Genomic DNA, 12,985 nt, shown 5'->3' with positions numbered 1-12,985 from the left:
AGACTATGTCTTGATAGTATGATAATTACAATAAATGTCCGACTTAGATTGGTACAATATAATTTTTTACATTAACTATATATTACACCACAAAAAATAAATAGATTAAATCCAAATTTATCAGATCGATGTTTTCGATGTAATCAAGATATTGGTACTTTCTAACATTCTACTTGGTCCTGTGCCAAAATTCAACCTTTTTGGATAAATTTAAGAGTTTTATTGGAACAAATTATCAGAATACAACTTCCACATAACCCAATATTATTTTTATTAGGTGATATTGAAGAGATAAAACCAAAACTCAAATTGAACAAATATCAGAAAGAATTTATGAAAATTGCTTTGGCAGTAGCCAAAAAGACTATTGCAGTTACTTGGAAATCAGATTCATACTTAACTATGGACCATTGGAATAATGAAATTTTTAGCTGCATTCCACTTGAAAAAATTACCTATAATTTAAGAAATAAATATGACATATTTCTGAAAATTTGGCGCCCTTATTTACAAAAAATAGGATTAAATATATAGGTGCTCCGAAGATGAAGTTATTAGTCATTTGGGGAAAAATAAATATATATATTAAAGTTATTTTGAATTCCATGGAGCATGTGGGGATCTTCTGATATCCAGTCAGTCAGTCAGTCAGTCAGTCTTTCTTTCTTTATTTCTTTCTTTCTTTCTTGATAGGGATGTAAGGGGGTGGGGGGAGGGTATATATATATGTATATATATAATTATTTCACTATTCTATTTCTGTAATTATCTTAAAAATCAAATGAAAATTTATATAATAAAAAAAAGCATCTATCAACTTCTGACTTAAATATATAAAGACTTGGCCTCCACAGCTGTCTGTGGCAATGAATTCCAAAGATTTACTGCTCTCTGGCTAAAGAACTTCCTCCTCATCTCTGTTCTAAAAGGACACCCCTTTATTCTGAGACTATGTCCTCTGGTCTTAGACACTTTCACCAAAGGGAACATCCACTCCGCATCCACTCTATTAAAGCCTTTTTAGCATTCGATAGGTTTCAGTGAGGTCACCCCTCGTTCTTCTGAATTCTAGTGAATACAGGCACAAAGCCATCAAACGCTCTTCAATCCTGGAATCATTTTCGTAAACCTTCTTTGAACCCTCTCCAGTTTCAGCACATCCTTTTTAAGTTAAGGGGCCCAAAACTGTTCACAATACTCCAAGTGATGCCTTAACGCATGCTCCATAAAGTCTCATAATTACATGCTTTCTTTTATATTCTAGTCCTCCTGAAATGAATGCTAACATCGCATTTGCCTTCCTTACCACTGACTCAACCTCCAAATGAACCTTTAGGGAATCCTGCACAAGGACTCCTAAGTCCCTTTGTGTTTCAGGTTTTTTTTTTGTATTTTCTCTCCATTTAGAAAATAGTCAATCTATTAATTTCTTCTGTCAAAGTGCAGGACCTTACAGTTCCTGACACTGTATTTCAACTGCCATTTCTTTACCCATTCTCCTAATCTAAGTCCTTCTGTAGCCATTTTACTTCCACAAAATCAGCTGCCCCTCCACCTATCTACATATCATCTACAAACTTTGCAAAAAAGCCATCAATTCCATTATCCAAATCATTGACATATAACATAAAAAGAATCAGTCCCAAACCCCTGTGGAACACCACTGGTCACCGGCAGCCAACCAGAAAAGATTCCCTTTATTTCCACTCTTTGCTTCCTGCTAATCAGCCACTCCTTTATCCATGCTAGAATCTTTCCTGTGTTGTGGTGTGTGGCCAAGTGGTTAAGGCATTGGACTAGCGATCTGAAGGTCGTGAGTTCGAGCCCCAGCCGAGGTAGCGTGTTGTGTCCTTGAGCGAGGCACTTAACCACACACTGCTCCATTCCACCCAGCTGAAAATGGGTACTGGCAAAATGCTGGGGGTTAACCTCGCGATAGACTGGCATCCTATCCGGGGGGAGTCTCGTACTCTCAGTTGCTTCACACCACGGAAACCGGCATAAGCACTGGCCTGATGAGCCTATAAGGCTCGGAACAGACTTTAACTTTAATCTTTCCTGTAATATCATGGGCATATAGCTTGTTCAACAGCCTCATGTGGGGCACCTTGTGAAAGACCTTCTGAAAATCCAAGTATCAACCAATTCTCCTTTGTCAATTCTCCTGCTTGTTGTTTCTTCAAAGCATTCTAACAGATTTGCTAGCCAGGATTTTCCCTTGAGGAAACCATGCTGACCACAGCCTATTTTATCTTGTACCTCCAAGTACCCTGAGACCTTATCCTTGATATTCAACTCCAAGATCTTCCTAATCACTGAGTTCAAACTAACTGGCCTCTAGTCTCGGCCCAAAACGTTGACTGTACTCTTTTCCATAGATGCTGCCTGGTCTGCTGAGTTCCTCCAGCATTTTGTGTGTGTTGCTCGGATTTCCAGTATCTGCAGATTTCCTCTTGTTTGTGATTGTCCTAGTTGCTTTTCTTCTATCTCTGCCTCTTCTTGAAGAACGGAGTGACATTTGCAATTCTCCAGTTTTACAGAACCATTCAAGAATCTAGTGATTCTTGACAGATCATTACTATTGCCTTCATGATCTCTTCAGTCACCTCTTTTAGAATCCTTGTGTATACACTATCTGGTCCAAGTGACTTATCTACCTTCATACCTTTCAGTTTCCCAAGAACCTTCTCTCTAGTAATGGTAACTTCACATACTTCATGACCCTGGAGGTCCTGCTCTTTAACTTAGCACCTAACTCCCTGAACTCTCTATGTAGAACCTCATCACTCATCCTACCCACGTCATTGGTACCTACATGGTCCACAACTTCTGTCTGTTCATCCTCCCACTTAAGAATGCTGAGGACTCAATTCAGAAGACAAGATACCATCCCGGAATCTCTTCTCGCTCAGAGCTCCTAATGTATCCCCTATCACCGCAGCGTGTGTCTTCTCCCCTTTTCTCTTCAATGCCAGAGTCCTAACCACTGTGACTTCCCTCTGTTAGGTCAACCCCACTCCCCACCCCCACAACAGTATCCATAGTAATACACCAGTTGTTGAGGCAGATGGCCACAGGGGTACTATGCACTGATTCCTTAACCACTTTCCCCTTCTTGACTGTCACATATCAGAGCTTTCATCAAGACAAATAGAAAGAAATTTACATGAACTAACATTGTTTGTTAGTTGGTCTGTTAAGTTTGTTTCCATAATCTATCTTTTACTGCGTTTCTGTTCACGGGCAAATCCTTAATGCGTTAATATATTGTTCTCTTTCTGGAAAACTGTCAAAAAGCCAAGGAGCACAATTCAGCTATGATTTTTCAACATTTTCCCCATCACTGAGCAGTTCACTGTGTTATTCAATAATCTTTGAAGCCTCAAAACTACCAATAACTAGGATAGCAATACCTGAATACACGGCGTGGCACGGCAGCAGCGGCCTTTCAGACCTGGTGTTACTTTAATTCAATTTTCTAATTTAAGTTTGAGACACAATTTTTGATTAGGGCACATGGATAACAGAGTGACTATCTACCATCACCAGATACTACTACGATACAGAGATTGCCCAAAAACAAACCTTCACGAAGATGTGCTGGTTAAATTATGTGACCTTGGCTTGCTGAGAGGATGGGGCCCACAATCCTCGGAGTCGCTGGATGCTGGTGGCTGGAGATGGAAACGTCATAAGCAATGTGCGAGGAAGCAGAAGCGAGGGAAATGGGCAGGGGTCCGTGCCAGGCTCAAAGCAAACCCTAGCCGGCCGGCTCTCCCGTCCATTCTGCTCTCCAATGTCCACTCCCTGGACAATAAAATGGACTACATCCGACTCCAACGAAATACTCGGTGGGAGTACAGAGTCTGCTGTGTGTATGTTTTTACAGAGACGTGGCTCACTGATGGAATTTCAGATGCCACCATTCAGCTGGATGGGCTCGCCTTGTTTCGAGCGGACAGGGATGCAGCTGTCTCCGGTAAGACTCACAGTGGTGACTTGTGTGTTTACACCAACACGGAATGGTGCAAGAACTCTGTGCTAGGTTCCAGATACTGCTCATCGCTAGTGGAGTTTGTGGCAGTTCGATGTAGACCACTTTATTTGCCACCTCTGTCTTTATATTCGGTGTTTACATTCCCCCCAGCGCTAATGCTAAGGAGGCGCTCTGTGAACTGTACGGGGCTATTAGTGAACTGCAGAACGCACACCCTGATGGGCTGTTTATTGTCGCCGGTGATTTTAACCACACGAACCTCAAGTCAGTGCTCCCCAGATTCCATCAGTATGTGGACTTTGCAATGAGGGGGGAGAACGCGTTGGACTTGGTTTACACAAACATCCCCGACGCGTACCGGGCAGAGCCCCGCCCCCACCTCGGATACTCAGACCACATCTCTGTTATGCTAATCCCAGCATACAGACCGCTCGTCAGGCGCTCCAGACCAGTTCAGAAGCAGGTGAAAACCTGGCCAGCAGGAGCCATCTCTGCTCTTCAAGACAGCTTTGAGAACACTGACTGGCACATGTTCAGGGAGGCTGCAACCGATGGCAACTCTACCAACTTAGAGGAGTACACGGCATCAGTGACCAGCTACATCAGCAAGTGCATTGATGATGTTACTCTGTCCAAGACCATCACTATATGCGCTAACCAGAAGCCATGGATGACCGCGGAGGTGCGTGCGCTGCTGAGGTCCCACGACTCCGCCTTCAGAGCAGGCGACAAGGCAGCCCTAACAACAGCAAGGGCCAAACTGTCCCGGGCCATCAGAGGGGCAAAGCGTGCACATGCCCAGCGAATCCACAGTTACTTCCAGGACAGTGGCGACACACGGCACATGTGGAAGGGCATCCAGGACATCACCAACTACAGGACAACAACATCATCTGACTGTGCGGGTGATGCCTTCCTCCCAGATGCACTGACTAACTTCTATGCCCATTTTGAGGCGGAAAATGATGTGGCGACGAGGAAGTCCACCCCTCCTACAAATGACCAGGTGTTGTGTCTCACCGTGGCCAATGTGAGAAGAACCCTGTGCAGGGACAACCTATGGAAGTCTGCTGGACCAGACAACATCCCTGGTAGAGTGCTCAGAGGATGTGCAGACCAGCTAGCAGATGTTCCCACTGACATCTTCAACAACTCCCTGAGCAGCGCCACTGTTCCAATGTTCTTCAAGGCCGCCACCATTGTCCCCGTGCTGAAGAAGCCTTCAGTGTCCTGACTCATTGACTACCGTCCTGTTGCACTCACATCCATCATCATGAAGTGTTTCGAGAGGCTCGTCATGAGGCATATCAAGACCCTGCTGCCCCCCTCACTGGACTTCCTGCAGCTTGCAAACCATCCCAACTGCTCAACAGATGACGCCATTGCCACCACCCTCCACCTGGCTCTAACCCACCTGGACAAAAAAAACACATACGTTTGAATGCTGTTCATAGACTTCAGTTCGGCATTCAACACAATCATCCCTCAGAAACTGATTGGAAAGCTGAGCCTATTGGGCCCAAACACCTCCCTGTGCACCTGGATACTAGACTTCCTGACTGGGAGACCTCAGTCAGTCCTGATCGGGGGCAGCATCTCCAACACCATCACGCTGAGCACAGGGGCCCCCAGGGCTGCATGCTCAGCCCACTGCTGTTCACTCTGCTGACCCACGACTGTGCTGCAACACACAGCTCGAACCACATCATCAAGTTTGCTGATGACACAACTGTGGTGGGTCTCATCAGCAAGAACGACGAGTCAGCTTACAGAGAGGAGGTGCTGCGGCTAACAGACTGTTGCAGAGCCACCAACCTGTCTCTGAATGTGAACAAAACAAAAGAGATGGTTGTTGACTTCAGGAGGACACAGAGCGACCACTCCCTGCTGAACATCGACGGCTCCTCGGTAGAGATCGTTAAGAGCACCAAATTTCTTGGTGTTCACTTGGCGGAGAATCTCACCTGGTCCCTCAACACCAGCTCCATAGCAAAGCAAGCCCAGCCTTTCTGTGAAGACTGAGGAAAGTCCATCTCCCACCCCCCATCCTCATCACATTCTACAGGAGTTGTATTGAGAGCATCCTGAGCAGCTGCATCACTGCCTGATTCGGAAATTGCACCATCTTGGTTCACAAGACCCTGCAGCGGATAGTGAGGACAGCTGAGAAGATCATCGAGGTCCCTCTTCCCGCCATTACAGACACTTACACTACACGCCGCATCCGCAAAGCAAACAGCATTATGAAGGACCCCATGGACCCCCATAAATCTCTTCTCCCTCCTGCCGTCTGGGAAAAGGCACCAAAGCATTCGGGCTCTCACAACCAGATTATGTAACAGTTTCTTCTCCCAAGCTATCAGACTCCTCAATATCCAGAGCCTGGACTGACACCTTGCCCTATTGTCCTGTTTATTATTTATTGTAATGCCTGCACTGTTTTGTGCACTTTATGCAGTCCTGGGTAGGTCTGTAGTCTAGTGTAGTTTTTTTTCTGTGCTTTTTTTTGTGTAGTTCAGTGTAGTTTTTGTACTGTCATGTAGCACCATGGTCCTGAAAAACGTTGTCTCGTTTTTACTGTGTACTGTTTCAGCAGTTATGGTCGAAATGACAATAAAATGTGACTTGACTTGACGACTGAAAATTTTGATGTTGATTTCTCAAGAAATGTGTTACTTTTGTTCTTGTTAACTTTATTTCAAAGCCATTTATGAACAGTTTCATAATGCTGCTTTACAGAGGAAGTCCTGCACACCACTGTTTCATAACGTAAGATGTATAATGCTTTATCATCTTTTTAATCATGCCAAATCCTTCAATCCATTGCTCTTGAACGTCTCTGCTATTACTCCCATCATTTTTGTGTTTTTGCTGGTGTATCTGACATTCTGAACAAGTTGAAAAGTGTTAGGACTCCAGGCTGGTCAGCTGGTGCAGGCATAGGGGTTTTTTCAGAACTGGACTCTCTTGTTATTGATCATGTTCCCATACTGTCTGTGTATTTAAATACTGCTACCCATACCTTAGTTTGATCAGTCTTAAAGTGTGATTTTGTAAGTAGCAAGAGCCTCTGTGTGCGTTTGTTTGAGTCTTTTCTGTGTGTGTTTTATATGTCTGCTTAATTCCTACCATTTCTGGGTCTTATTATTGCATCAAGAATTTTGATTATTAAATTTGTGTTTGGATTACTGCATTCTTGAGTTGGGCTGGTTGTCTGTTTCTTGCCCATCTTGGCTAAAAGAAAACAAAACTTGCTTTTGAATCACCATATCACCTCCTGTTTGCTTCATGGTTTCTGCAATTGGGTGTACTCTCAATCCTCAGTGGTACAGTTGACTTTCAACCCAGCAACCTGAATTTGTTACCTAATTGGGCCACTTCCTTTACACAATTTAAAAAATATCTCAACAATAACTTTAAATAATGTAGTTTCACTTACAAAAATAAAATGCTTATTTTATTTCTAATAAAAATAAATATTCATGAAGGCACTAAACTACATCCAGTATTTAGCATTATCATCACTGAATACCCAGTGTTCACTCACAAGTAACAGAAGAAAGAATATAAGCAGAGTGAAGCCAATGCCATCTGCCCAACTGTTTGCTATCCAAATACTCATGCGTATCACGGGGTGAGTGAGGATTTCAGAACAGCCAGTGTAAGACACTTCCTGTAAAATACATCTCACTGCTTTCGGGCCATTTACTGATTCATCTGGCCGTAAAGATCACCTGTGTGTATCTTTGTATTGTGGGCGGGGCTAAAAGGATCATAGGTCGCATTGCATGCTCGATGTCGATGAATTTTTCTGCATGTGCCGCCTTCGGCACACGTGCCATAGTTGCCCCAGCGTTGGCTCGGCAGAAGACAAGCTTTAACTGCAGAACGCTGCAGCATTCATTACTCAGGGTCTTGAACTATTTAATTTTAGTGTGACTGTATTTTACTGATATCTTAGATGTGCCTTGTGCCTTTTGCTGAGTTGCTCCTTGGACCCAGAGTAACGCTGTTTCTTCTGACTGTATTCTTGGGTATTAATGTGCGGTTGAATGACAACTAAACACGGACTTAAACACAGATTCGCCACCTCACTGACTATGGCATCTCCATTATTGAATCTGCCATGACCCATATCCTCCAGGGTCACCTCCCAGCAGAAATTCAGTTGAATTAGCCACATAAATAGATGGTTTTTCAAAAAGCTGAATGTCTTGAGGCAAATGATTCATCTCCTGACACCTAAAAACTTTTTTTTTGTTATCCATAAGGCACAAATCAGATGTAAATGAAATGATTTATTGCAAGTTGTACCATGATTGCTCAAAAGTCATCAACAGCACCAGATTATGTTACTAAGGGAAAGAATGGGCATTTGAGTAACTGGAGATGTCACCTCACCAATGAGAAATGTTAATTTCCTGGAGTTCAAACTTCGAGTTCGAATTACATTTATTATTTAATTATTCATACTATAAACAACTTTGAGATTCATCTTCTTGCAGGCAAAGAAACACAATTAAACCCATTAAAACCCACACAACAAAGACCGTCAAACAATCAATGTGCATAAAAAAGAACAATTCACGCAGTGATAAAAAAGTAAACAAATAGCACAGAACATTAACCAGAGAGTCCCTGATAGCGGGTCCATAGCCATGAAGACAGGTCAGTGCTCAGGTGAGTGAAGTTGGTTTAGGAGCCCGATGGCTTCAGGCCACAGTTACGGAGACAGTTCAGCGCTGAGGTGAATGAAGTTGGTCCAGGGGCCCGATGGCTTCAGGCCACAGTCACGGAGACAGTTCAGCACTGAGGTGAATGAAGTTGGTCCAGGAGCCCGATGGCTGCAGGCCACAGTCACGGAGACAGTTCAGCGCTGAGGTGAATGAAGTTGGTCCAGGAGCCCGATGGCTGCAGGCCACAGTCACGGAGACAGTTCAGCGCTGAGGTGAATGAAGTTGGTCCAGGGGCCCGATGGCTGCAGGCCACAGTCACGGAGACAGTTCAGCGCTGAGGTGAATGAAGTTGGTCCAGGGGCCCGATGGCTGCAGGCCACAGCCACGAAGACAGTTCAGCGCTGAGGTGAATGAAGTTGGTCCAGGGGCCCGATGGCTTCAGGCCACAGTCACGGAGACAGTTCAGCGCTGAGGTGAATGAAGTTGGTCCAGGGGCCCGATGGCTTCAGGCCACAGTCACGGAGACAGTTCAGCGCTGAGGTGAATGAAGTTGGTCCAGGGGCCCGATGGCTTCAGGCCACAGTCACGGAGACAGTTCAGCGCTGAGGTGAATGAAGTTGGTCCAGGGGCCCGATGGCTTCAGGCCACAGTCACGGAGACAGTTCAGCGCTGAGGTGAATGAAGTTGGTCCAGGGGCCCGATGGCTTCAGGCCACAGTCACGGAGACAGTTCAGCGCTCAGGTGAATGAAGTTGGTCCAGGAGCCCGATGGCTGCAGGCCACAGCCACGGAGACAGTTCAGCACTGAGGTGAATGAAGTTGGTCCAGGGGCCCGATGGCTGCAGGCCACAGCCACGAAGACAGTTTGGCGCTGAGGTGAGTGCTGATGACTGCAGGCCACAAGTGCAGAGTCACTTCAGCACTGAGGTGAGTAAAGCCTCACAAGATAGTGAGCTGTGCATCGGCTCGTCCTTTGCTCTCAGCCTTGAGCTTTTTAATCTGGGTCAGCATTTAAGTCAACCAAATATTGATTTGATTTTTGCTCGTGGGCCAGGATCCTGCTGCTTCAACCCGGCCCCACGTCCATTCCAGTAATGGCCGAACATTGGTTCCTTTGTGCTCTCGGGCCCAGGCTCCGCCACTTCAACTTGGCTCAAAGTCCACTCCAGCAATGGCAGCTGTGACAGTACCTGCATTCTTGAGAGTCCGGTTCACTGAGTCTTTCAGGATACCACAGAAATGCAAGACCGTGCAGATGATTTGAAAGCACAGCTCGCAAAGAGTAGGATGTGGATGCAGTGATCATAGTCCACAAAAGGTGTAATTAATAGAATAATTAGTATTGATATTTGATGCCTACAAAGCATCGCCGAGTCTTGCAGGATATGACTGTTATTCATGTTTCTATAACTCTGCATAGCTATTAATAACTCAGAAAAGATTGGTAACTTACTTCCAAACCCTACCCAATATTCAGCCCATCAAGCTTGCTGGTAGTTGAACTGTAAGGATAACTAGTTACAAACAAGAGAAATTCTGCGGATGCTGCAAATCCAAGCAACACACACAAAATGCTGGAGGAACTCAGCTGGCCAGGCAGCATCTATGAAAAAGAGTACAGTTGACATTTTGGGCTGAGACCTTTCGGCAGGACTGCCAAAAGGGTCTCGGCCCAAAATATTGCCTGTACTCTTTTCCATAGATGCTGCTTGACCTGCAGAGTTCCTCCAGCATTTTGTGTGTGATAACTAGTTGTCTAATTGTCTGATCTTGACTTGATGCCTTCTCAATCTTAGATAGGAGCAGAAATCCTATCAAATAGGTTTCTTTGAAAAGAACATTATTTTTGGAACGTGCAATTTATTTCTTTGCCTGGCATGCTATTTTTTGGTAAGTTCTATAAAACTGAAATTAAATTCAGAGCAGCGGGGAAGCACTGAAGATTGAGAAATAATGTGTTGGGAAACACGATGATAGGAAAATTACTGCATTAGAGTTATAAATAGAACAGAGATTGATTAATCATTCTGAGATACTCCCGAGTTCTGCAGGAAGCAACAAGAACAGATATAAACTCTGCCAAGGTTTTGAAATATCCTTCATGGGCTGAAACCTTTTTCCAAGCTCACAAAGCTGTTCAAGTAGGTGGGATGAAGTACCTTAAAATGTTAACAAAAGGGGAACAAAAAGACGCATAAAAACTACATTCTAATACTATACTGGATTAATATAAAGACCTCAAGATTTTACATTTTCTAAATAAACAGCGTGTCTCTTTTCAAGGTTCCTGTTATCCATGCAATACTTCTAGTATTTTATATAATTTGATAAACAAACATTCCTTGTTACAAGTATTTATAGACATGAGTGCAGTATTACCTTGCAGAGTAAGCTGTTTTGACAGTTTGGGCATAATGTCAACTCCATTTTTCAACCAATTGATCATGGGATTCGGAATGCCTTCAGCATGACATCTGAGACTTGCGGTCACACCTGGCTCACGAGCTTGACTCTCAGGGTAAACCCTAATAACTGGAGGCACTGTAAAAAAAATCAAAACATACAATTCAGAGCTTCCAATGCAGTATTGAAATAATTAATGGAATATTGTTCATTGTAAGACTATGACGGTAAAATGCCATAGGCAAGATGATCAAACTGAATTCTGAAGAACACAAGGCCATATTTTATCTAACCTGGTGGTTACTAATATTGGTGCTATTGGATTTGTTATAGATGTCCTCTGTGGGTAGTTGAATTGGTTTTCATCATTGCTGAGTTTTTGAGATTTTCTATTAATTTCAACCAAGTACAAGAAGGAGAATGGCAAACAGTAATTAGTTGAGAATGTGCTCGGTCACAAGCAAGCATCTGTTGCAATGAATAACACTGGAGGGTGTGTGTGTGAAAGACTGCCTCAGCTGGAAGGGTAGTTTAAGGCCCTGGCTGGTAATGTAGGGATAAGTGTTACACCTCCTGAAGATACAGGAGGAAGAGTGCCTGGAGAGTGAAGGGGTTGGATCATAGAGCCAATGAGTCATAGAGCACTACAGCACAGAAATAGGCCCTTTAGTCCATCTAGTCCATGCCAAACCATTGATCTGCCTAGTCCCATCAATCTGCACCAGACTATAGCCCACCATATCCCTCCCATCCATATTCCTATCCAAATTTCTCTAAATGTTTAAATTGAACCCACATCTACCACTTCTGCTGGCAGCTCATTCCACAGCTTCACCACCTTTGATTGAAGTAATTCCACACTGCATGTTCCTCTTAACATTTGATCTTTCTGCTTTAACCCATAATTGCTAGTCTAGTGTCACCCATCCTCAATGGAAAAAAGCCTGTCTGCTTTTATCCTATCTATGCCACCCGTAATTTGTACACCTCTATCAAATCTCCCTTCATTTTCCTATACTCTAGGGAATAAGGGCCTAACCTATTCAGCCATTCCCAAAAACTCAGGCCCTCCAGTTTTGGCAACATCCTTGTAAATTTTCTCTGCACTCTTTCAATCTTAATTACATCTTTCCTGCAGGTAAATTACAAAAAATGCACATAATAATCCAAATTAGGCCTCACCAATGTCTTCAACATAATATCTCAACTCCTGTATTCAGTACTTTGATCTATGAAGCCCAATATGTCAAAAACTTTCTTTATGATCCTACCTGTGATGTCTCTTTCACTGAATTATAGATCTGCATTCCCAGATCCCTCCCTTCTTCCACATTCTTCAGTGCTCTACCGCTCATTGCGAGTGTGGGATGAGCAAAATGTCTGATTTATTTAAAATACAGAAGGATTTATACATATATGATCACCCGCTAGGGGATCCACTCTAATTTTTTTAGATTCTTTTGCCACTTCACTGCAGCATCAAATTAAACTCTCAACAGCTTTTCAGGATGTGGGAGAAAATTCTCTTTGCCGAAGGGGAGAACGTGCAAACTCCACACAGACAGCACCCAAGTCGAGGATTGAAATTGTGTCCCAAATGCTGTGAAGCAGATGCATTGAGAGCTAACCACCATGCTTCAGGATTTAAGTTGCACCTCAGGAAGTTGTGGTTTGTTTCACACACAAGGAAAGAAATAATAACTCTGGAATTCTGGACTTGAGGTGCAACAACTTGATTATTTACTTCAGTCCTCTGATGTAGCAATTGGAACTAATGCAGTAACAACACTATGCATAGTGCAATAGGTAGGAAGTGGTCTTGCTGTTATAAAATGGTACTTTCAATAAGCAACATCTTGTGCTTCATAGTACTAAAGATGCAGAAGAATATTTCCCATCTCTGCTATCAT

General features: G+C 43.7%; 1 protein-coding gene across 2 annotated transcripts in view; it reads right to left on the bottom strand.

Moving 5' to 3' along the window:
- The window catches only part of fstl5 (follistatin-like 5), a 793,070-nt gene that overhangs the window by 121,975 nt on the left and 658,110 nt on the right, over positions 1-12,985 (bottom strand). For both annotated transcript variants that reach the window (XM_073042992.1, XM_073042993.1), the window contains exon 9: positions 11,052-11,213. In XM_073042992.1, coding sequence (XP_072899093.1) covers positions 11,052-11,213 — 162 coding nt within the window. The remainder of the gene's footprint in view (positions 1-11,051; positions 11,214-12,985) is intronic.

This window comes from Hemitrygon akajei, chromosome 4 (genome assembly GCF_048418815.1).
Source record: "Hemitrygon akajei chromosome 4, sHemAka1.3, whole genome shotgun sequence".
Classification (NCBI taxonomy): Eukaryota; Metazoa; Chordata; class Chondrichthyes; order Myliobatiformes; family Dasyatidae; genus Hemitrygon; species Hemitrygon akajei.
This window is presented reverse-complemented; position numbering and strand designations above follow the sequence as displayed.